General features: G+C 34.7%; 1 protein-coding gene across 2 annotated transcripts in view; it reads left to right on the top strand.

Annotated features, from left to right (window-relative positions):
* The window catches only part of acap3a (ArfGAP with coiled-coil, ankyrin repeat and PH domains 3a), a 78,133-nt gene that overhangs the window by 39,035 nt on the left and 12,355 nt on the right, over positions 1-26,743 (top strand). For both annotated transcript variants that reach the window (XM_065285283.2, XM_065285282.2), the window contains exons 5-18: positions 2,831-2,889; positions 5,545-5,728; positions 6,060-6,104; positions 6,192-6,287; positions 6,690-6,764; positions 8,165-8,176; positions 18,200-18,312; positions 18,407-18,458; positions 19,003-19,103; positions 19,191-19,302; positions 19,393-19,601; positions 25,599-25,668; positions 25,788-25,882; positions 25,957-26,174. In XM_065285283.2, the coding sequence (XP_065141355.1) occupies positions 2,831-2,889; positions 5,545-5,728; positions 6,060-6,104; positions 6,192-6,287; positions 6,690-6,764; positions 8,165-8,176; positions 18,200-18,312; positions 18,407-18,458; positions 19,003-19,103; positions 19,191-19,302; positions 19,393-19,601; positions 25,599-25,668; positions 25,788-25,882; positions 25,957-26,174 (1,441 nt within the window). The remainder of the gene's footprint in view (positions 1-2,830; positions 2,890-5,544; positions 5,729-6,059; positions 6,105-6,191; positions 6,288-6,689; positions 6,765-8,164; positions 8,177-18,199; positions 18,313-18,406; positions 18,459-19,002; positions 19,104-19,190; positions 19,303-19,392; positions 19,602-25,598; positions 25,669-25,787; positions 25,883-25,956; positions 26,175-26,743) is intronic.

Below are 26,743 nucleotides of genomic sequence, written 5' to 3'. Positions count from 1 at the left end.
CACAAGAACACATACATATGTATGAAAGCAGGCCGTATTGTAAGGTTTTTGTCACACCTGCTCAGTGGCGGAGCCAGAGGGGTGTCCAGGGTGGCACTGGACACCCTTGACATGTCACTGGCCACCCCGTGTGCCACCCCAAATTTAATGCGCTACTTTCACTTAATCCCTATGTTTATTTTCGACGTGCGGCAGCGCAGCACATTGTTAAAAACATTATGAATATCAACCCTCCCTGCGGTCGTGGCACAAACTCTTTATTTTTCAATCACTGCGCAAAGAGACTTGGATTACTCTGCTGATTTTGGACATACAGATATTATTTATACATCATTTAAAACGTTAAGGTGTCATTTTTTGTATGTCTATAAAAGCTGAATGTTGTGCTTTTCACAAAATTAAGAAAATATACATACTGCGCGTTCTGTTATCTCTCCATCGTGATGTCTTTTCAAAACACGTCAGAAAAATGACTGTAACTAAACGAATACTTTTCATACCATCAAAAGATAAATATCATGTCTACATAATTGGAATCTATTTAAAATGATGTAAGTGAAGTCGTATTTGCTAATACTACATGATTTCACCGTATGCTGGAAGTGTGGTAATTTTCTTGTGGACTGAATAAAGTCTAAGATTGCCAATTCTGTTTACAACAAAACCCAGCACCATGTTTTCATTCTTGATGTGATATTTATAGGCTACTGTATGATTGTTAATTCGACTGGATTGCCACATTGAACTTGAAAGCGCGTTGCGCATATCCGAAAGTGCGCGTGCACAGCAAGAGCTTAAACGCCTTCATGATTGCAACTTCGCGTCTTTTTGGTTTAAACGGACAAATGCTCATATGTCAAAATAGCTGTCTTGGTGATTTTCATACTAAACATTTGGTTACTGTACGTCTTAAACGAATAAACATTGTATTGTATTCGGTCTTAGCCTAACCTGTTGAAGTCTCTCTGTCATTAAAGTTAATTAAATATCAAAAGAAAAAAGAAAACTTTTGCATCTTCTGTATCTTCGTAAATAAACATCCTTGTGTAGAGCTCTGCTATTTGAAGTAAGTTTAAGGTTTATCATGGAGTTTAGATTTCCTGATCTTTTGCTTCATTAAAGGGATAGTTCACAAAATGAAAATACTTTTTACATCCTTATGTTGTTCTAAACCTGTACGAATTTCTTTTTTCTGATGAACACAATAGAAGATATTTTAATAAATGATGGTATGCACACAGCTGTAACCATTGACTTCCATAGTAGGAATAAAAACAACATGATGGAATTCAATGGATATACCATTAATTGTGTGCTTACCATCATTTATCAAAATATCTTCTTTTGTATTTATTAAAATAAAATACAGGTTTAGAACAACATAAGGGTGAGTAAATGATGACAGAATTTTCATTTTTGGGTGAATCCCTTTTACAGTCAATCAGATGTAAGAAATACAGTAGAAAGATTTTATTTAGATTGATTATGTTTACATCTAATGCGATCAAAAGATAAATTTATGCTTTCTTGATACATGGTTACGTCATTTTCTTTTATGGACTATGGACCCCCTAAAGTAGCTTTGGCCACCCCCTGGCCACCCCATTAAAAAAATTCTAGTTCCGCCACTGCACCTGCTCTAACATCACAATCTTGGATGATCTGTGAGACGAATTTAAGCACTGTATACTTTATTGAATAATTTTATACTAAAGCATCCACGAAAAGCATGTTTCTCTTTTTGTAAACATGTTCATCTGTGTGTGATCTCATGCATCGCCAAGATTAAATACTCAGTACTTGGCACCGTACTAAACCGCAATATGTCAGTTCATCGACCACACGCAGGGAAAAAAGGTTTTTCTGTGGCTTCCGCTGCGACAGACGGGTGGACGGTTGATTCTCGCTTTCCCACAATCTGCTGCTTTATTCAAGGGCCGTTTGGATGCGGCATGCGCCACCGAGGTGCATTACAGGAGTCTGCTTAGAAATGTGAATAACTGGGCATTTCTTGTGTCTTTGTTGCTTAACCGAAGAGGAGGCCATAAACCATGACATGCGGCACAAAGGGACTCAAAGGCCTTCATGATTTTCTAACCGCCCCATTCGGGCCCTATGGGGCCATAAACCGCCGTGTTCTGGGACAGCTTGAAGTTAACCGTTAAAGTTGAAATATTTTCACCTGCGGCGTCACATTTGTGACTTTTTATAACACTTCTGACTTTTTAGATGATAGGCCGGATAATGGTGGGGTTGTAAAACAGATCATAGGATTTTCTGGTGCTGACTGAATCATCATGGTAGGCTGGGGATTAAAAAAATGAATTGTAGGTTGTTCACTTCTGTTAGCTTGGTAAGAAAGGCTATAAGTGTACTCCTGCAGTCAAGGATGCATCTCTCCAAAGCAAACCTCTCCTGAAGTCAAGATTATTAGCGTAAGCCTGTGGATGAATAAGGTTGAACCCAAGTAACGGCAGTCCTTCATCTTTTCTCTACTGATCTTGCATCACATTCCTTTGTTTTTCTGTCGTTTCTTCTCGATCTTCCTGCTTGTATCCGCTCCCTCCCTGCCCGAGTGACCTAGTTTCACTCCATCGCTGCAGCGCGGCACACACCATCAGTTCAAACGTCCTTGCGAAGAGACCGAGGCTGAATCTCAATGAGGCTGAGGCATGTGAGGATGATGTGTGTGCGTTTTGGGTGGTCATGCAGATTCACATCCTCTGATTAAATGAATGTCAGAGTGCCCTCTTGTGTTGAATTTGGTTCACTGCATGCAAAAAAAATATATTGGAGGAAAAGCTGTCTGATGTTTAATTTTGTTTTTCAGATTCTGTTCGATCAAGCACAACGATCTGTGAAGCAGCAGTTGCACAACTTTGTGAAGGAGTGAGTATTATTAAACTTTATTTATAATCTGATATAATAAAGTAAAATATAAAAATAACTGTAGTTATGCTTGTGTCGGTCTAAGTGTTGTTCAGTATACCACTTATTTAGTGCCTGTTTGTTCTATTCCTATTCTGTTCCTATCCCATTTCTATTCCTTTTCTATCCTATTCCTGTCTTATCTTTTCCTATTCCATTCCTATTCTTATCCCTATCCTATTTCTATTCTATCCTATTCATATATTATCATATGCCATTCTATTCCATTCCAATTCTTATCCCTATACTATTTCTATCCCATTCCTCCTATTCCTATGCCATTTCTATTCCTATTCTATTTTATCCTATTCCATTTTTATTCTTATCCCTATCCTATTTCTTTTCCATTCCTCTTATTCTTATTCAATTCATATTCTATTCTTATCTTATCCTATACCATTTTATTCCCATCATATTCCTATCCCATTTCTATTCCTATTTTATTTTATCCTATTCCTATCTTATCGTATGCCATTCCTATTCTTATTCTTATCCCTATCCTATTCCTATCCTATTCCTATTTTTGTTTTATTCCATTCCTATCTTATCGTATCCCATTCCTATTCCATTCCTATTCTTATCACTATCCTATTCCTATCTCATTTCTATTTCTATTCCTATTCTATTTTATCCTATTCCTATCTTATCGCATGCCATTCTTATTCCTATCCCATTCCTATTTCTATTTTATCCTATTCCTATCTTATTGTATCCCATTCCTATTCCATTCCTATTCTTATCACTATCCCATTCCTATACCATTCCTATTCCAATTCTTTCTATTTCAGTCTTATCGTATCCCATTCCTATTCTACTCCTATTCTTATCACTATCCTATTCCTATCCAATTTCTGTTCCTATTCTATCCTATTCCTATCTTATCATATCCCGTTCTATTCCATTCCAATTCTTATCCCCATGCTATTCCTATCCCATTCCTCCTATTCCTATGCTATTTCTATTCCTATTCTATTTTATTCTACTTCATTCCTATTCTTATCCCTATCCTATTCCTTTCCCATTCCTCCTATTCCTATCCAATTTCTATTCCTATTCTATCCTATTCCTATCTTATCATATCCCGTTCTATTCCATTCCAATTATTATCCCTATACTATTCCTCCTATCCCATTTCTATTCTTATTCTTATTCTTATTCTTATTCTATTTTATCCTATTCTATTCCTATTCCATTCATATACTTATCCCTTTGCTATTCATATTCCATTTCGATTCCTATTCTATCCTATTCCTATCTTATCCTATACCATTTTATTCCATTCATATTCTTATCCCTATCCTATTCCTATCCCATTTATATTCCTATTCTATTTTATCCCATTCCTATCCAATTCCATTCCTATTCTTACCCCTATCCTATTATCTATCCCATTCCTATCTAATTCCATTCCTGTTCTTATCCTTATCCTATTTCTATTCCCATTTTATCCTATTTCATTTCTATTCTTATCCCTATCTTATTCCTATCCTTATTCTATTCCTATCCTATCCTATTCCATTCATATTATTTTTTATTATTACCTAGTATAGGTAATACCTAAATACCTACATTTCCCTATGTTGTACCCTGTGCATAACTGTGTACGTGACAGAAATTAAATTAAATTGAATTGTATGTCATCTAGATATCTAAAAATTGAACATTTAGACAGGGGATGGATTGGGAAGTCACTCAAACTAAATTCAAATTGAGTTCGTTTTCCAAATGCAAGACCATGTGCACAATTGTCCGGTCGTGTTTTATAAGCCTATAAACTTTATTAAGAAAAGCAATAAAAACTGCTTTTATAAATCAGTGCTTATATAATTCCTGTGTAGCTCAGTGGAAGAGCAGTGCAACATGTTGTGGGTTCAAATCCAGTGACATAAATAATAAATACGTACATAAATGTATACCTTGAAAAGTCATTTTGGTTAAAAACATCTGCCAAGTGCATAAATGTAAAATGTAAATGCAATTTTTAGTACCAATATTTGGCAAAATAGGCTCATTATTCACAGTTATTTTAGTTATTGTATAATGTGCACCAGTTATTTACCTTCATGTTTGTTTTACTGTTTACTCATTCAGTTCATTCTGACAGATCAGGTTATACTGACCTCTGAAATATATTTTTAACCTGCGCTTTTACTCTTTTTGCGAGCACAGACAACCTAATTTCATGCATTAGGCAGCGAAGAGCAGGGGGTCGCGGATGTATTATAATGGCAAAATTAGACTTGCTAATATTTCTTTCTGTAAGGTCAAAAAGTTGCAAGTTGCAAGTTTAATTTTTACTTCTCTAAATATAACAAAGCATAACACAAATATAACACACACATATACTGAGGTTTTTAGATAGTGTGTTTCAAAAGGTGATTATAATTAATAAAGACTTTAATATTTAATGCATGTTAATGTGGAAGCTAATGGGATTTTGGAAAGCATGAGTTAATCCTGCCGAGAGATTTATATGATAAAACGATAAAAAAGATCATGCATGAGTTTCAGAAAGAAATGATTTTAAATTAAAGTCCACCTTGTAGGTCAGTGTCTGGTATGCATTATCAAACAGTTCAGAGGTATTAACACATAAATATCAATTTGTATTCGCAGTGATGTACGCAAATTTAAGGACACCAAGAAGCACTTTGACAAGGTGAGGGAGGATCTCGAGATCGCACAGGTGAAGAACGCCCAGGCAGCACGAAACAAACCTCACGAGGTGGAGGAGGCCACCTGCACCCTCAACTTTACCCGCAAATGCTTTCGACATCTCGCCCTGGACTACGTGCTGCAGGTAAGATACACAGATCGTGAAGTCTGATCTGCTCCATCTGGACTAGGGGTCTACAAAGCCCCCACAGACTAAACATGTGCTGTTTAGCTTTTAGCACATAAATATTCCAAACAGCACATGACGGGGAATAAACAGCATCTGTTAAAGCCACTAGAGGGCAATGGTGATTTTTATCAGCTTATGATAAAAGTCACACTGCATCCTCATTTGCATACTACAAAGTCTGCAAGGTTAGAGTTAGTGTATAGTGTATGTTAATATATTTTTTTACTTGTCATAATATACAAATAGGAAATTATGTGTTATATGTACATTTCATTTTTCTTCCTAGATCAACGTCCTTCAAGCTAAAAAGAAATTTGAGATCTTAGATGCCGTAAGTATCAACAGCGAATTCTTTCCTGGTAAATTTGAATGCAAAAAGCAGTGGTACTCATTTTAACATCTCTCCTATCTCCTGCAGATGTTGTCCTTCATGCATGCGCAGTACTCCCTGTATCAACAAGGCTATAACCTCCTGGATGAGATTGATCCCTACATGAAGAAACTGGCTGCTGAGGTCAGTTTGGCCCACTGATTCATTACGAAGTGAATCGACTCAGAAGCATCAATAGATTCAACATCCTGAACATTTAAATGTTAAACTGAAAATGATTTACCTTCAACAATAATATATAATTACTGTTTTGTTTATTACAGAAAGCACTCTTCATTTAACAAAATAATGTATTTTAAACTTACAGGAATAAATTATTAACAGTTTACAGTCTTATGTTTTAAATGGCAAACATTTGTCACGAATAGGCTTTAAAACTCATCCAGCTCATGCAAGACTTATTTCTGTCTGGTTGATAAATTGATTTATGCTAAAAGAAAGCATGTCCAATTCGAAGCTGGATGGATTACAAACGGTTTGACATTATGTTTACTTTTTTGATGAGAGTTTTTCCACATTTGTCAGCTGGATCAACTGGTGATTGATTCGGCGATGGAGAAGAGAGACATGGAGCACAAACACGCCACCATTCAGCAGCGGGTACGGATGGAGACAACACATGAACACATGAACCCCTACTTCAGTCTTTACATTTATTTACATGTGGTACACTTACTGAGAAGAAAAGCTCTTATGTCTGATGTTAAAGTCCGCGTAAAGTCTGATATTAAATGTGTTCTCAGTTTGCACCACCACAGACAAATGTGATATTAACCATCCAGACAAATTTGAATGATTTAAAAAACTGGCAAGTAAATAAAATAAGGTATCAAAATGTTGGTAAAAAAGTAGCATGCTCTGCTCTCAAATGTTGGGGGCGTGTCCGCTGCCGGTGCTTAAACCACGCCCACTTGTTGGAAAGCTGCCGTCTCTTCAAACTTTCACACTGCAAAAAATGATTTCGCTTTCGTGATTAGGATGCGATTGTTTTGAAGAAAACAGGAAGTAAATCGCTTTCTTAACACTGGAGCCAACCGGTTTGGATAGTGTAAGTGCACCTTAGTATTGTCTTGTTTTTAGTACAAATATCAAAAAAATCTTAAATTAAGATGCTTTCTCTTGATGAGCAAAAAACGACCCAAGAACATAAGTCTAGTTTTTAGACCAAAAATGTCAAATTTAAGTGATTTTGTGCATAAAACAAGCAAAAAAATCTGCAAATTTTTTCTTGAATTTTTCTTGAATTTTAGTGTTTAAGAAAAATTTTCAAGATTTTTTTGCTTACCTCATTGGCAGATTGTTTGCTTGTTTTATGCACAAAATCACTTAAATTTGATATTTTTGGTCTAAAAACTAGACTTATTTTCTTGGGTCGATTTGCTCATCAAGAAAAAGCATCTTAATTTAAGAATTGTTAGATATTTTTACTGAAAACAAGACAAAAATACCAATAATTTTTTTTCTTGAAAATTATTTTTTGCAGTGTATGTATGCTCGCCATTGTGTTTTAGCCCCGCCGATATAATCCTATAATGGTGTAACTCCACATTTCAGTAGTACATAGTTCACAATCTTTGCAACGTGTTTCAGCAAAACATTTGTAATATTTATATATATATATATATTTTTAAAACAATTTATTTATGGTGAGTTAAAGAGATATTTTTTTAGTTATCTTTACCGTTTCCATTATTGGTTTTCCTTGCTTCTGGCAGCGGAGATGAAGGTCTTTCATCATCAAATGTTCAAGTTATTGTTGTTGAGCAGACAGAGAGTAGATATATTTTGGGCAAACTAAAAATAGAGCTGGCTGAAGATGGTTCAGAAGATCCTCAACATGAACTTTGTCTCTGACAGCTTGTTTTGTGAAATGTTTTGATCATTCTGTGGACTTGGTTCATCATTTAGAGATTGTATTTAGCAGTATGTCTAATTTTCATCTTTCTGTTTCTCTCGTCTGCTGTTTAACCTCTGCTGGGACCGACCGGATCTTGTTTTAGACTCTTCTACAGGTGAGTGCTTTTCTGTTCACCCCTACAAGTGAGGCTTACAAAGTCTGCAAGTTGCCTCTAAATGTTTTATGTGACTTTATTACACTTTTAGATGGATATAAATAAATCAACAGCTCTAAAATGACACATAGCACATAGATGTAAACCAGATCATGTGTTATGTAAGTGGTTATTTGTCCTACAAACATCGGTCTTATGTAACAACTGATGGTTGCGCTGCAAAAAAATACTTTCTTACTTAGTATTTTTGTCTTGTTTCCAGTACAAATATTTAAAATGTTTTAAATTAAGATGCATTTAAAAAAATATATAAAATTTTAATGAATTTGTGCATAAAACAAGCAAAACAATCTGCCAATGGGGTAAACAAAAAAATCCTGAACTTTTTTCTTAAACACTTAAAGGACAAGTTCGGTATTTTAGACTTAAAGCCCTGTTTTCAGATTGTTTATGGTCAAATAGAATGGTTTTGACTGAAATTTCGACATTTTCGGCTGCCCTGAGAATTTTCGCGTGTTTGTGTTTCAGCTCAGACCTCTATAATGGCTTTATAGGTGCACTGGAACAATCCTTCCTAAAATGCATTAAACTTTCGTTTACAAAGACGTGAAACTCACCGAGTGGTCAGGGGTGTTCACTGATATGCTCACACAAAAATCGCTGCAAAAGACGCATTCCAACAGCTGTTTTAGCATTCGTTGTTAACTTGTGGACCTATTTCCCCAAACGCCTCACACCCGTACATTCTTCCGCTTAGAGCTTGAATAATAAACACTCCAGCCCAGGTGGTGGCGCTAATCCGCCTTTGCCAATTGCAAGAATAGAAACAAAGTCCCCGGCGTGGAGTAATACCGTACCTCACAGGACGTCTAATACAGTCAATGGAGTTGGTAAAAACTACGATAAAACCTGTTGGAATGCGTCTTTTGCAGCGATTTTTGTGTGAGCATACCAGTAAACAACCCTGACCACTCGGTGAGTTTCACGTCTTTGTAAACGAAAGTTTAATGCATTTTAGGAAGGATTGTTCCAGTGCACCATTAAACCCATTGTAGAGGTCTGAGCTGAAACACAAACACGCGAAAATTCTCAGGGCAGCCGAAAATGTCGAAATTTCAGTCAAAACCATTCTATTTGACCATAAACAATCTGAAAACAGGGCTTTAAGTCTAAAATACCGAACTTGTCCTTTAATTAAAAAAAATGTAAGAAAAATAGCTTACACCATTAGCAGAATTTTTTATTTATCTACTTTTTGCTTGTTTTATGCACAAATTTACTTAGATTTGTTATTTGATTTGATTTAAGAATTTGTAGATATTTGTACTAAAAACAAGACAAAAATACTAAGAAAGTAAGTCATATTTGCGTGTGTATAGTTGAAAAGTTGCCCGCCAGCATTTTTTGTGATTTTCACAAACGTTTCACAAAACGCCTTCCAGGAAATTTTTCTTCTAAAAATATATAAACATACAAATATATCAAATAAAAGAACAGACCCTCTGCTTTCAAACAAACAATAAACAAACAAACAAAACTGGAAAAACGTTATCTACACCGCAAAAAATGATTTTCAAGAAAACATTTTCTTAGTATTTTTGTCTTGTTTTCAGTAAAAATATAAAAAAATTCTTAAATTAAGATGCTTTTTCCTGATAAGCAAAACGACCCAAGAAAATAAGTCTAGTTTTTAGACCAAAAATATCAAATTTAAGTGATTTTGTGTATAAAACAAGCAAAAAAATCTGCCAATGGGGCAAGCAAAAAAATCTTGAAAATTTTTCTTAAACACTTAAAGATTTTTTTGCTTGTTTTATGTATAAAATCACTTAAATTTGATATTTTTGGTCTAAAATCTAGACTTATTTTCTTGGGTCGTTTTGCTCATCAAGAAAAAGCATCTTCATTTAATAATTTTTTTGGTATTTTTACTGAAAACAAGACAAAAATACTAAGTTTTTTTTATTGAAAATCATTTTTTGCAGTGTATGTTTTTTTCTCTGTTTATAAACTCTAAAATTTAGGTATTTTTCTTTAAATATAAAAATTTTATAGCAAAAAGCTGAAATTATAAAAATTTTGTGAGGGAATTTTGTTAGGGATCAGATTCAGAATGATTATCAAAACATACACAGAGTTTAAAATTAGTAAATAACATTTTGGCTTCAGTTTTTTCATAAATTGGGTAAGTGGTATCAGTAAAGTGGATAATCGCGGTATTTCAGATTAACATAATTAATCAGGAACACGTTTTTTTATGCAAATGTTTTCTCTTTATTGACGAGATAACTCGTCAATGGCGGGGAAAGTGTAAAAGGAAAAATGCATTATTATTTGTTCTTGAAGAGATGTCTCTTGGGATTGTTTTGGATGTGAAACTCTTACACTCCATTACTGTACATCACCATTCACTGTGATGTTGACAGTATTACCCCAATGCCGCATCAATGTTGAACATACTATAGCTCTGAATGTACTTCCTCGCAACCACTTTTCCAAAATGTCTTAATTCTGTATTTTTAAAACCACAGATACTTATTGTGTTTCTGCTTAATCGTCTAAGCTTTCATTCTTTTGTATGCCACCAAACCTCTGGTAGTAATTTTTAAGAACCCGCTGCTTTAGCTCTATATTGTATGAAGTGTCTGTCATGCCACAAAATCCTCGCTGAACATCAGTTAAACACATTAATGACCCGCAGGAACCACTAAAAGGGAGTAAAACGAAACTACATAAAGCAGGACTGGATTTTATTCATTCGTTTAAACTAGCTTTCTGCTTAAAGGAAGTTTACAACGTATGTGCTCATTTGCAAGCCATGTCTGTCAAACTGGGCAAAGCAAAAAAAAATTATGCAATGTGATGTTGCATAATCAGAGGAAATGGATATCTTCTCTTTTAGTGAAGATATGTAAAATGTTTCCATCAGTATTTCATATATAAACTATTGTGGCTATCTAAAGAGTAAATGATGATGATGGTGAGGATGGTATTTTGTGGTACAGCAAAAGTGAACATGATCGCATGCCTTCACAATGCTTTGGCCTGAATTCAATGTTTAATATTTAATTTCTTGTTTTTCCCCTCGGTGGATGCTTTAAAATTTGATAGACTTTGTAGTTCAGACAGATGAAGGGCTTTTACGCACATACGCAGCATCACTAGGTCCTGAAATAGCGACTGTAGTCGTCTGCAGTCTTGAGACGCTGCACAGAAGATTTTTCAACCATAGCCAGCAGGTATTTTAATATTTAGATATAAAGATTTATTAAACATTAAGCATTGTTATTTTTAATTTTTTTAACATAGTCTTTATGACAATTGGCGCAAAGCATTTTAACATTTAAGGTGAAATCAGGCTTAGTTTTTACTGTAAGTGCATTTGTTTCTTAATAGGTGAGGGGGAAGAATCAGAAAGATCTGAATATGCATCAACTAATCTGTTATATGAGGATGATTATGTGTTCCTGTGGAGATGATGGTAAAGTGTTGTGTTTGTTGGAGGCGCTGTGACTCCGGAGGTTCAGTGGGTGAAGGTTTACGTGTGGGATGGCAGCTGTATGTTAATGAGGTTTATCTGTGAGCGATGCTGTACTGCGTGACTCACTCCTCCCGTTCACTGCGCGCTTCATCCGTCTTTACATTCATTAGTTAATCACAGACGTGTCGAGCGGATGCAATGCTTTTAAAGTACGTAAAACGTTTGAAGATGAAGATATTTGGCAGGTTAGACTTAACTTTGGTAGGTGCATTTATCTACTTTGGATGAGATTTTATAGCTTAATAGAAACTGATACTTTTGCAAAGTTTATTTCATGCTTTATGTATCTGTACCCTTTAATCAAAGCAATATTAAGCAGTGTAATTGTTTGCCTGTTTTGGATAAGTTGTTCGGTTCATTCCTTTGCATGTTTTGCTTATAAGCTTCCTACTAAGTTTTGCATTCAAATATAATATGCATCATACAGTGTGAGTGAAGTACTGTTTATTTTACATTTGCATTTATGAATTTGGCAGACGCTTTTATCCAAACAGAATTAAAGTGCATTGACGGTGTACAGTTAAATATGTGTTTTCCTTGGGAATCGAACCTGCAACTTTTGCACTGCTAATGCATGCTCTATCAATTAAGAAATATAGTTTTATATTAAAAACACTATGCATACTGGGTGATTTACTCTTCCAAATTTATATCATACATTTTTATTTTAATTTCCCTACGTCTATGCTTTAAGGTCTATAGACTGAAATCTGTGGGAGTCGAGCCGCATTATATTCATCTGTGTGGGAATATGGGGACCGGGAGACGGGGAACTGTCTGAGCTTTTCTGTTGTATTCACAGCCCGAGCTTTTAGTCTCTGGTTATAAGGAGACAGAAGTGAATGAAGCGTGCAGTGAATGTTTGCACAGTCACCCTGCTGTGGACTGGTTTAAATGACTGACCATAAATAGCTATATTGTCACAACTAGTAAGAAGAAGAAAGATGAGATTTTTACATTTTGTGAAGAAAATGTGAGTGGTGCTTGTCCATGCCAAACGGTCCTCTGTAATTGTTGTGTCTCATTGCTGTGCGGTCACTCATGCATCCCATGTGGTTTTCAATGTGTTGCTATGCAGTTGCTATAGTGGTTGCTGCATACTGACCCCAGTCAGTACAGAATTCTCTTGGTTCCTAGATGTGGGTCAGTCAGGTCCCCCATTTACTTAAAAGTCTTAACAGATTTACATACTGTATCATTTCATCATCCTGTGTTCAAGTTACAGTAGCTTTGTAGACGCACGTTTATTGTCGACTCCTAAAACAAGGTGTTTAATGCTCCCTCGCTTGTGACTTATATTGTGACTTGTAATTTAAATGAAAAGGAGTTGTCATGCACTTAAGAAAATGAACAAAGGGGCAGTTTCCCAGACAGGGTTTAGATTAATCTAGGACTAAACCTTAGTTATATTAGGACATTTAAGTAGTTTTTACAAACCAATTCTCGGTGCATCTTGAAACAAAACAAAGGAACTGATATATTTTACACTGCAAAAATTACTTTCTTACTTAGTATTTTTGTCCTGTTTTCAGTAGAAATATCAAAAAAGTCTTAAATTAAGATGTATTTTATTGATAAGCAAAATTACCTAAGAAAATAAATCTAGTTTTTAAACAAAAATATACATTTTAAGTCAATTTGTGCTTAAAACAAGCAAAAAAAAAAATATATATATATATGCCAATCAGGTAAAAAAAATCTTGAAATAAGTTTACTCGTTTCTTAAACATTCACTGCAAAAAAATTATTTTCAAGAAAAAAATTCTTATTATTTTTGTCTTGTTTTTAGTAAAAATATCTAAAAATTCTTAAATTAAGATGCTTTTTCTTGATGTGCAAAACGACCCAAGAAAATAAATCTATAGTTTTTAGACCAAAAATATCAAATTTAAGTGATTTTGTGCATAAAACAAGCAAAAACAATCTGCCAATAGGGTAAGCAAATTTTTCTTGAATTTTTCTCGAATTTAGTGTTTAAGAAAAAATTTCAAGATTTTTTTTTGCTTATCCCATTGGCAGATTTTTTTGCTTGTTTATGTACAAAATCAAACAAGACAAAAATACTAAGGAATTTTTTTTCTTGAAAATCATTTTTTGCAGTGTACAAATTCAAGTGATTGGCAGTATATAAAATTTAAGTGATTTTGTGCATAAAACAAGCAAAAAAATCTGCCAATGAGATAAGCAAATTTTTCTTGAATTTAGTGTATAAGAAAAATTTTCAAGTTTCTTTTTCTCACCCCATTGGCCGTTTTTTTTTTTTTTGCTTGTTTTATGTACAAAATCACTTTAATTTTGTTTTTTTTGTCTATAAATTAGACTTATTTTCTTGGGTCATTTTTCTGAAAACAAGACAAAAATAAGTTTTTTTTCTTGACAATCATTTTTGCAGTGTAATTCAGGAAAAAAATTCTCACCCTATTGGCAGATATTTTTGTTTGTTTTAAGTGCAAATTGGCTTAAATTGCATATTTTTTTGTTTAAAAACTAAATTTATTTTCTTAGGTCATTTTGCTCACCAAGAAAATACATTTTAATTTAAGACTTTTTAAATATTTCTACTGGAAACAAGACAAAAATACTTAACAAGAAAGAACTTTTTGCAGTGTAAGATATGTCAGTGCAAATAGTTTTTAAATTAAGATACCTTAAACATTCATTTTAGTCTGAGACTAGGATAAGCCCTGTCCAGGAGACCTCCCCCATGGGTTTACTAGTGTAAAGGGATAGTTCATTGAAAAATAAAACTTCTGTCATTTACTCACCCTCAGGTTGTTCCAAACTGTATTAAAAACAAATGAAGATATTTTAAAAGCGGTTTCTTAACAAAGCAGATCTGGGGCACCATTGACTTACATGGTAGAAGATAATAATTCTATGGAAGTGAATGGTGCCCCAGATCTGTTTAGTTATAAACATTTTGTGTTTAGCTTAACAAAGAAAATTTTACAGGTTTGGAACAACTTGAGGGATAAAAAAATCATTTTTTGGTGAACTATGGTTGCCAAAGAGTAACGATAGTTTTGCTGCAAAAACTATGGATAAACCATGGTTAATTTTTTGTAAGGGTGGTGATGTGATCATCAAAAAATGTGCTTTTTTCTGACGTGATTGTATTAAACAACTACATCAGTTATTTAATCATCGAAAATCAAATGATTGTTTTGCTCTTTGACTAGAATTTGTCAAGCATTTTACCAAACGTGTTGGATGTTTATCTTGTAGTCTTCAGAGGTTTCACATGAAAAGAGATCAGAATACTTTGAAGATGTTTAACAATGTCATGAGGATTACCTCCTGAAACACTTTTGAAGATGTTTGTTGAGATTGTGCAATGATCTAGGTCTTAAGAACGGCAGCCTCATATGAATTATGGTCATTTTCTTTAAAGGTTAAAATTTTAGTTGCTCTTTGAACGCAAATTTTGGGAGATTTAGAAAACTGCTAATCTAATATAAGATGCAGGAGACTTCAATCTCTTTATGCTGTCTAGCTGTACTAAATCTGGTTGTCTAGGGGGAAACTAAACTATTGAGATATTCTTATAGCAGTTAGTGCTGTACTTTATTAAAGTACCTCCTGTGAAATTGCCACCCCTGCTTTAGATGTGTCACATGAGTCTATAATGGTATACCATTAACCACATGTTATGGCTAAAGTGTTAATCTGGTCGTCCCTTTGTCTGACAGTGTATCATTCCTCCACTCAAAGGTAATCAATAGAAGTGATCTGAAAAGGGTTAGCTGTCATGAGAACATCCAGTATCGGTTAAGGGTCTGTTTTGTTATGTGTGCATTGCATGGGCTGCAGAAACGCTAAGAGGACTGTACAGTCATTTTTGAGTGGTAAGTGTGAATGTTCAGCACGTTGGCGGTAATGATTTGGACCAGCTCAGGCGCAACAACTTGCGTCATTGACAAAATGGTTTGCTGGGAGTTTAGTTGGATGAGTCATATTGTGTGTGTATGTACAAAGACTGAGAAAATATTTTTTTATACATTTATTGCATCTGTTCCACTCGCAAGTTCAACCTATTTAATATTTAAACATTACTGTTACAATGTTATGAGTAAGCTGGTAAAAATGTTTGTGCAATTGTGTTCATTTACAATCACCAAGTCCAGATTTGTTTTTCATCTGTTTTTCTAAGAGGCCGATTACACAACGTTTTCAACCAAAACTGGTTAATTTTAATATGGTTCGTTTACATGACATTTGAACAAACACAAACTTTTAAAGTTTTTAAAAACAATGCCTTGTTTTCAGTAAAAATATCTAAAAAATCTTAAATTAAGAATCTTTTTCTTGATGTTTAAAATTACCTAGGAAAATAAGTCTAGTTTTTAGACAAAAAATATAAACTTAAGTAAATTAGTGCTTAAAACAAGCAAAAAACTGCCAATGGAATAAGAAAAATTTTCTTGAAATAAGTTTCCTTTTTTCATAAACACTTAATTCAAAACTTTTCTTATTCCATTGGAAGATTTTTTTTTGCTTGTTTTATGCACAAATTCGCTTAAATTTTATGTTTTTTGTCTAAAACCTAGACTTATTTTCCTAGGTCATTTGGCTCCTCAACACTGCAAAAAATTATTTTCAAGAAAAAAATGTCTTAATATTTTTGTCTTGTTTTCAGTAAAAATATCTAAAAATTCTTAAATTAAGAAGCTTTGATGAGCAAAACAACCCAAGGAAATAAGTCTAGTTTTTTTTGTGCATAAAACAAGCAAAAAATCTGCCAATAGGGTGAGCAATTTTTTCTTGAATTTATTGTTGAAATAATCAAGACTTTTTGCTTACCCCATTGGCAGATTTTTTTTTTTTGCTTTTTTAATGCACAAAATCACTTAAATTTGATATCTTTGATCTAAAACTAGACTTATTTTCTTGGGTCATTTTGCTTATCACGAAAAAGCATCTTCATTTAAAATTTGCACTTAAAACAAACAAAAATATCTGCCAATAGGGTGAGAATTTTTTTCCTGAATTACACTGCAAAAATGATTGTCAAGAAAAAAAAACTTATTTTTGTCTTGTTTTCTGAACCCTGTTGGCAGATATTTTTTTTTTGCTTTTTTAATGCACAAAATCACTTAAATTTGATATCTTTGATCTAAAACTAGACTTATTTTCTTGGGTCATTTTGCTTATCACGAAAAAGCATCTTCATTTAAAATTTGCACTTAAAACAAACAAAAATATCTGCCAATAGGGTGAGAATTTTTTTCCTGAATTACACTGCAAAATTGATTGTCAAGAAAAAAAAACTTATTTTTGTCTTGTTTTCTGAACCCTGTTGGCAGATATTTTTGTTTGTTTAAGTGCAAATTGGCTTAAATTGCATATTTTTTTGTTTAAAAACTAGATTTATTTTTTTAGGTCATTTTGCTCACCAAGAAAATACATTTTAATATAAGAATCTTTAAATATTTCTACTGGAAACAAGACAAAAATACTTAACAAGAAAGAACATTTTTTGCAGTGTAAGATATGTCAGTGCAAATAGTTTTTAAATTAAGATAGTGTTGAAATAATCAAGATTTTTTGCTTACCCCATTGTCAGATTATTATTATTTTTTGCTTTTTTTAATGCACAAAATCACTTAAATTTGATATTTTTGGTCTAAAAACTACACTTATTTTCTTGGGTCGTTTTGCTCATCAAGAAAAAGCATCTTCATTTAAGAATTTGTAGATATTTTTTACTGAAAACAAGACAAAAATACTAAGAATTTTTTTCTTGAAAATACTTTTTGCAGTGAAGTAAATACATTTTAATTTTATTATATTTTTTGATATTTTTACTGAAAACAAGACAAAAAGAAAGTAATTTTTGCCGTGTGAGTTTATTACCGCTTACTAAAAAGTGTACAAAATTGTACTGCTTTATAGTCCAGGGTCACTTGTATTAATAAACCTACTTTATCATTCATCTAAACCAATGGTCTCCAACATGGTGCCAGTCAGTGAGTTGCGCCAAAGCATATTCTACTAATAGCCTCAATTTTGATATGCATTTATTTTTATATTAGCTTAGCTTCTTTTATGTATATTTTAAACAATAATTAAACATATCAACAAGTAAAATAAAATAAAAACAACAAGTAAAACAAACGTTTTTTAAGGAAGACTATATAAAAAAAGTAGTTCCAGAGATTGTTTTTTGTGGTAGCACTTGATCACAAAAGGTTGGAGACCCCTGATCTAAACAAAACTACTCAATGCTTTTGCCGTCCTGATTGTTTGTATTTATTGCTCTGTAGCCAAATGTGTATGTGCATAGGCGTGTTGTGTTTTTTTACAAAGGAACATTGCCATCTACTGGCCTGACACGCATAATACATCGTTTTAGTCGTGTTCCCGGATCCATGTAAACGCTGATCTTTTTGGCATAGTTTGTATGTAAAAATTATCAAAAGTTTGCAAATTTCACTACATCATTTTCATTTAGCCTAAAAGTCTTCTTTCTTTGTGTACTTCAGGACTTTGCATATGATGACCCCAAGTTGGAGTTCAATGTTGACGCACCAAACGGTCTGGTGATGGAGGGCTACCTGTTCAAAAGAGCCAGCAATGCCTTTAAAACATGGAACAGGTTGGTCCAACTTTTACTTAACAGTGTTCATGCATTAGTTTTCAGTAGTCAATTACATCTAACATCCTTCAAATACATTTCTACCTTTTCTTAGACGGTGGTTCTCCATTCAAAACAGCCAGCTGGTTTATCAGAAGAAATTAAAGGTACATTTCAATATAACTTAACAGTTAAAAGCTTAAAGTTTAACTTTTTGAAGGATCTCTTGACAGAAATGCCATATGATATACATAACTATACGGTCAGTGGTGTATAAAGACCTTACAAAATGGGTGTACTGTCTCTTTAAGGGTCCAGGACAGACTAGCTGCAATTAAAGCCAAGAGTCAATCTTCTGTGAAGGGATCGGTGTTGTGTCAGTGTTGTTGATCAGCAGAATTGTTGAGTAGAGAATCAATAATGATGAATCTTTACCTCTGAGTTCACTTCTCTATGGTAGTTCTAGTTTAGCTAAACCACTAAAAATAAAATGTTTAGGAAATGACACGGACAAATCAATACAAACACAATCCTGGCTTCTTTTCACTGGACGTTCAGTGCATTTCTGCTAAAGCGCTCGGTCAGGGCATTCACTTAAAGTGCTGCGACAACACTGCTGTTAAATGCATTTCAGACTATTGCCAGTGAAATAAAAATCAATTCAGTCTGCAATGTTTTATGCTTATTGGGAATTTGGGATCCATTCCACAGGATTCACTGACTGTTGTTGTGGAAGACCTGAGATTGTGTTCGGTCAAACCTTGCGAGGACATCGAGAGAAGGTTTTGTTTTGAAGTAGTGTCGCCCACCAAGTAAGTCCCAACCTCGTTTATGTTGATTTTGGTTGATCGTTTACAACCACACAGCTGTTAGTTATTGAGTTTTGTGTCTGTTTGTAGGAGCTGTATGCTACAGGCGGAGTCTGAGAAACTTCGGCAGGCCTGGATCCAGGCGGTCCAAGCCAGCATCGCTTCAGCCTACAGAGAGAGTCCAGACAATTTTTATATTGAGGTTTGTATTAGCTGTGCTAATAATCTAGCAATAGATGCATAGTCAGTTTCATTGCAAGCAAATAGCTGTTGTTGCGTTGTCTGTCTGCAGCGTTTGGACCGGACCGCCTCCCCCTCCATCAGTAGTATAGATTCAGCAAATGAGCCGCGAGAGCGCAGTGGGCGGGGCGAGAGCATTTTGCAGCGAATCCTCTGTCTGCCTGGAAACCAGCAGTGCTGTGACTGCGGCCAGGCCGAACCCCGCTGGGCCAGCATCAACCTGGGTGTCCTGCTCTGCATCGAATGCTCCGGGATTCACAGGTGAAGCGTGATGGGATTGTGGATGAAATTCTTTGGTGAAATGAGTTCACACACCAGGTTTAGTGTGACAAGCAACTCAAAGCTTTAAAAAGTTCTTACACTTTTCCAACATTTTTGAAGGATTTTATTTTTATATTTTTAAACACTTTACTTAACCTCATAAACCGTCAGCCTCAGTCACCATATAACAAGTATAACCCAATGTACACTGCAAAAAATGATTTTCAAAAAACAAACAAATCTTAGTATTTTTGTCTTGTTTTCAGTAAAAATATCTAAAAATTATTAAATGAAGATGCTTTTTCTTTGAATTTAAGTGATTTTGTGCATAAAACATGCAAAAAAAAAAAATCTGCCAATGGGGTAAGCTATTTTTTCTTGAATTTTTCTTGAATTTAGTGTTTAAGAAAATGTTGAAGATTTTTTTGCTTAGCCCATTGGCAGATTTATTTTTGCTTGTTTTATGCACAAAATCACTTACATTTAATATTTTTGGTCTAGAAACTTGACTTATTTGCTTGGTTCATTTAAAAGCATCTTAATTTAAGAATTTGTAGATATTTTTACTGAAAACAAGACAAAAATACTAAGAAAATGTTTTCTTGAAAATCATTTTTTGCAGTGTATAAACTGCAAAAAAATACTTTTTATACTAAAGCAATAAGCCCCAAGAAGCAGTGGGTTACCAGTGCATTTTATAACAGCTTCGCGGAGTGCCGAAAACCCCCTTAGCTGTTACAAAATGCACTGTAACCCCACTGCTTCGCGGGGGTTATTGCTTTTATAAAACGGTTACTTCAAATGCATAACGTTAGCAGGATTTTATAAAATAAAACACAAATAAGCTATAATTATATTAATACAAATATTAGTCTTCCGCCAAACAAAGTAGTTCCCCAGAATCAAGTGTGACTGAAACAGAGCGCAGTTCCCAACCAACACAGATGCAGCAAAGACACAATGAAAATATGATTTAAGACTGTTGTGTTTATTTTATAAAACCAACATTCATCTAATTTATACATTAACATTTATATCGTGCAACTGTTGAAGTGATGATCAAATATCTTGGAAGCATGCTGAACTCTTTCCCCGTCAGCGTTTTTGTTTTTAAGTTGCCACACAGTTTTAGTTTAATGCCTTGCAGAAAAATGATCTTCTTTAAATAAACATAAAATATCAAATGAAAGAACAGACCATCCGCTTTCAAACAAAAACAAAAAAACGTTTCATCCTACCTTCATTTGTTCTCTTATCACCTCTCTAATTTTTTTAGCTAAAAGTGGAGATAATTCCATTTTTGTGAATAACTTTTGTAAGAGATCAGATTCAGAGCCTGATCAAAACACGCTGTTTTTAGTGTTGAGTGAATGCGTCAGCGTTTAAGTTGGGTAAGATCGCCACCCAGTGGATAGCGGAAATATGAATTTGAGTAAGAAACTCCTCTGGGAGAGTTTTCTCTTTATTGATTAGATGACTCAACAATATTTATTGACATTTATCTGGATATCGCCATAATTGTGCAATTGTATTCAAATTAAAAATATGATTTAAGACTGTGGTGTTTATTTTCATAAATCAATACGCAGCAACAGTGGCGCAGTGATACTCCTGTAATGCGGTCTGAACCGTGGGTTTACCGGGGTATTTTATCACGGCTTTTCAACCAATCAGAATGAAGAACCAGAACTGCCCGTTTTATAATTAGTATTTTTTGTCTTGTTTTCAGTAAAATATCAAAAAATTCTTCAATCAAGATGTATTTTCTTAATGAGCAAGTGACTTAAGAAAATAAGTCTAGTTTTTAGACCAAAAATATCAAATTTAGGTGAATTTGTGCTTAAAACAAGCAAAAAAAAATCTGCCAATGGAAGAAGACATTTTTTCTTGAATTTACTTAACTCTTTCCTCGCCAGCATTTTTAAAAAAAGTTGCCAGCCAGCGCCAGCATTTTTCATGATTTTCAAACAAGTTTAATGCCTTCCAGAAAATGTTCTTCTTTAAATATATAAACAAACAATATATCAGATGAAAGAACAGACCCTCTGCTTTCAAAAAAAAAAAACATTTCATCCTTCCTTCATTAGTTCTCTTGTAATCACCTCTCAAACATGGGTAGGTTTCTTCAAAAACACAAAAAATTTTGAGCAAAAAGCTGAGATAATTAAATTTTTGCGAAGGACTTTTAATAGAGATCAGATGCAGAGCGATCTTTAAAACATACGCGGAGTTCTTTCTCTTTCACGTGAGGCGCTACTTCCGGGTTGTATAAGTTGCGGAAGTGCGCCACCTGGTGGATAATAGCGGTATTGCGGAAAGACGGAAAATCTCGTCATTGGCGGGGAAGCGTTTTCTCTTAATTGACGAGATATCTCGTCAATGGCGGCGAAAGAGTTAATACAAGAAAAATTAAGCAAAAAATTTCTAATTCCATTGGCAGATTTTTTTGCTTGTTTTAAGCACAAATTTGCTTAATCACATTCACACACAGTTTTTATTCAATTAAATATCATCCAAAAGGTTATGTTGGATTTTGTTGTGTCACACTTTAATGCGGGGAATGAGTTTAATGCAGGGATAATAGAACGATGTAGCCTTATTCTTGAGAGTGAGAGCTTTCATTTGATATAAGACTTGTCCATGTTAGTCATATTTAAAAAAAAATATTAAATGATATAAAAAAATTGGGGGGTGATAGTATAAATTAAGTGTAAATAACTTCCTTTCAGTGAAATATATGTCAAAGTGATGCATATCTTCAGAAAGTAGAGATTATAAGCTTTCAAACAGTATCTCATACATGTATGTGGTACTGGGACCATGACTGGGAATATTTAATATTAATTCATAATAAGTCATTTTGGACCCGGGACAGAGTCCGCCGTGTAGAGGTGGTTTAAACATAACAAAAGTACACGTAAACACATAAAGAACCATTATAAACATTAACTAATAAACAGTTTATGTTGTTTTCTACACTGTAATCTCATTTTTGTAATAATATATAGTAACAGAATAAATAAACCAGCTAAATCAGCATAATATTATGTGTTTTTAAACAATTACTGTATTTATTGTCCACTGGCAGTTTCTATGAAAGGTTTTACTTGGATGGATGTGTGGATACTAGGGATCGACCGATATGGATTTTTTGTGCCGATGCCGATACCGATTTTTTTCCATCAGCCTTAGCCGATGACCGATACAGGCTGCCGATTTTCTTTAGCCGATATTTGGAGCCGATACTGCTTTTTCTCATTCAGTTTATATCATAAAAATGACACAATGATAAAACCAAATGTTACAACTCTTAATTTAAAAAAGGAACATTTACTAAAACTATATTTAACAAATAGTAAGAAAAGGTGAGGTAAAACAAGTAAGAAAATTCAGTGCTGCTTAAAATACATAAATAAAATAATAATTACACCATTGCACACAATAGCAGCAACCAAGCAGCATAACAAGGGGAACACTTTACTTTATCCATGAAAGTAACCAACTATTTACAACCTATTTAATGCTTAGGTCTAAGTTTTAGTGCACTTAACTTAATCTCTTGTAGAGCAAATGTCTTTAATAAGAAGACAAGGAAAATGTAAACAGCAATACTGATCAAAAAACAACTTAAGAATTCTGAATAACATGCCAATTGCCCCACTTCTGTACCTCACACACCCTAGTGCCCTATAATAAATGCGAGGGATAGTTAGTTTGCCTCAGCTCGCTTAAAACGCATAAAACTGAACACATACATGAGGATTTGTGTACGGACTTCGGTCAGATAGTAGAGCGCGTGCACGTGGGAGAGGTGCAGTGAGAGAGACATGGATGAGAGAGTGCATGTATCTTTGCGCTCCCAGTGAACGGAAATGTTGACAAAACTTACAAAAAACCACTTCTCCGGTCACATAAAAGTCATGTGTGAACTGTTTGGAACTAAGTGCTTTGGGTTGAATTTCTTATTTTCGCTGACGAAAATTCCGCGAAACTCCGCGTTAACAACCATAAACGTATGCAACCATGAACTGCGCTCTCCACAATGACGAGAAACTATCAGCAATGGATATTGATTTTTAGCCTTTTACTACTACATATATTTATGGAGATGAGAATTAAAAACCCACCCTGTCCATCTATGATCAGCTGTTCGGCTGATCACATGACCTGCGTTCGCTTGCGGCATTATGAGCATGCGTCGCGTCCAAACGTCAGACTGGTGGTCGCTGAATAAAACTCCTATAAATACCACGAAATCACGGAACAACGTCAGCATTATATAATCCTATGACCAGTGTTCGTAACAGCTGCCGTATGCATACGGTTAGCCTAAAAGCTATTTGAAGCTCCCTAAATACAATGGCAAGCAGTTTTATAGGCATTCGCGTTTTCCATTAGGACCACCAAACTTTCTTAGTTATGGTTGCACGCACATATAGAGCAACGTGTTTACACTTTCAAAGTATATGGCAATATTTCAGTCAAACAGTTAAAAGATGCTTTGAAGTTTAAAACTTACCAGCGCAGACTTGGAGCGCTCCGCTCTGCTAGTGGGGGGAGGGGCAATGCACGGGATATATCGGTCGATCACTAGTGGATACAGATTATGGGTGCACATGCATCACATCCACATTCAGCTCTTGTGCGTGGATTATGTTTTGTAGAGATTTATGCGTTTGCACCAGCTAATATGACAACCCTTAACTGCACACATTATGCCGGTCTTCCTGTTTTTCATAATAAACATTAAAGAGCCAATCAAAACATCACACTCGTGACCCTCGCAATATGACTTCCATTAGCTTCAGTGGATCACCGAAGTTTTACACAAAATAGCTCAAAGATGGCAGCGCCCACATTTGCATAAAAAATAGGGATGCTAAACAATTAATCGCGATTAATCGTTAGCAGAATAAAAGTTTTTGTTTACATCACATATGTGTGTAAACTGTGTATAATAAATATGTATATATATAAATATGAACCCATTCATGTCAGGGCTCCAGACTGCCCCCAAATGGTGGCATTTTGCCCCTAAAATTTGAGAGTGTGCCACTGAATTTTACATCCAGTCGCACATGTGCAACCAGTAAATTTTACCTTTTTTCCAAAAGTGCACAATAAAATGCGACACTGAATTTGAAACAGCACATTGTACTTTCTGCATCTATCATTAAAGTATTTATTAGTAATACAGTGGAAATTAGTAGACATGTGAATATTTGGTTAGCATGTTGATTAACGGTGTGTGCCCCTAAATTTTCTGGTTGCGCCCCTAAAATTTTCAGTTGGGGCCACTGTGCTCCTAGTGAAAAACGTTAGTCTGGAGCCCTGCATGTACAATTTTAAGAAAAAAAAAAATGTATATATTAAGTATTTATATTTATATATAATATAAATTATAGATAAATATACAAATGTATATACACATGTAAACATTTCTAAAACATATACATGCATGTGTGTACATTTATTTATACAAAGTTATTATACACAGTTCACACACATATATGATGTAAACAAAAACTTTTATTCTGCTAACAATTAATCGCGATTAATCGTTAAGCATTCCTAATCAAAAATAAGGTGGGTAATCAGTTTCATCCTGCCCCCGAAGCCACACATCTTATACTCAACTCAAGTGAGACTTTTACTTTGGTGAGCATCACAAAACTTTCTGTACTTAAACTTGGTTGCCTGGAAACACAGTGATGTAGTGGGCAGAAGTCACATTTACTCAGCAGTGTGTGATGCTGCTGTGTGAAGTATGTTGTTCAACCGTATTAGTGCTGCCATCCACAGACACAAACTAGGGCTTGAATTGTTTGTGAATGGAAAGCACTTGAAGAAATATGTGCAGCTCAAACCAGATTTAACCCAATCCATTACTACTGTTCAGGTCTTGTAAATGTATCTTCTTTAGAAAAGTCTAGTTTATCTTCTAGTCAACAAACAAACCAGACTTTATCTCACCAGCAGCTATTCACTTTTTTACAGGAGTTTGGGAGTGCATTGTTCAAAGGTCCGTTCTCTCACCCTTGACTCATGGGAACCAGAATTACTCAAGGTCTGCTCAAATATCGAGATGTTTTTATCCTAATCTTTCATGAATGACCTTCATCCTGACATGAGCAAACACATTACAGACCCTGGAGAATAACTCCCGCCTCTTCTGTTTCAATGCAGCTCATGTGTGAACTAGGAAACAGTATCATCAACCACATCTATGAAGGGAGCTGTGAAGAGCAGGGCTTGAAGAAACCAGGACCCAGCAGCTCCAGGTAAGTGATCGAGACATCCATACACTGACTTTTCAGTTCTGAAGGATGAGTTTTTAACAGCTGTGGTTCTCCAGGCAAGAAAAAGAGGCCTGGATCAAGGCGAAGTACGTGGAGAAGAAGTTCCTGAAGAAAATGATGACTGGTGAAGTTCTGGTCAACGGTGGGAGGAAATCAGAGCGCCGATGGACCTCCAGGAAATGCAGGAGACATAACAGCGCTACAACGGTTCCCAAAACACAGCGGAAATACAGAGCGGAAGCGGGCAGCGCATCTCCTGCGACCCTCTCCTCAGGTTAGTCAAGATGGGATTTGTCGGGCTAGCATGTTTTCTTTGTACGAATTTTGCATTAAAGGATAAGTCCATTTTCTTTAAAAAATCCAGATAATTTACTCACCACCATGTCATCCAAAATGTTGATGTCTTTCTTTGTTCAGTCGAGAAGAAATTATGTTTTTTGAGGAAAACATTCCAGGATTTTTCTCATTTTAATGGACTTTAATGGACCCCAACACTTAACAGTTTTAATGCAGTTTAAAATTGCAGTTTTAAAGAACTCTAAATGATCCCAAACGAGGCATAAGGGTCTTATCTAGTAAAACGATTGTTATTTTTGACAAGAAAAATTTGCACTTTCAAACCACAATTTCTCGCCAGCGCGACTTCACATAATTGCGTAATGCCGTGGAAAGGTCACGTGTTACATATATGAAACACACATTTGCAGACCGTTTTAAACAATAAACTGACACAAGACATTAATTAGTTTCATTCTCTTCCAACACACTTGTAAACACTGGGGCGTAGTGTCGCATACGTCCTCCATGACCTCTTGACGTGATGACGTATTGCGTGAGGTCGCG

Source organism: Paramisgurnus dabryanus, chromosome 21, assembly GCF_030506205.2.
Source record: "Paramisgurnus dabryanus chromosome 21, PD_genome_1.1, whole genome shotgun sequence".
NCBI classification, from domain to species: Eukaryota; Metazoa; Chordata; class Actinopteri; order Cypriniformes; family Cobitidae; genus Paramisgurnus; species Paramisgurnus dabryanus.
The sequence above is the reverse complement of the archived record's forward strand: the minus strand, read 5'-3'. Positions and strand labels throughout refer to the sequence as shown.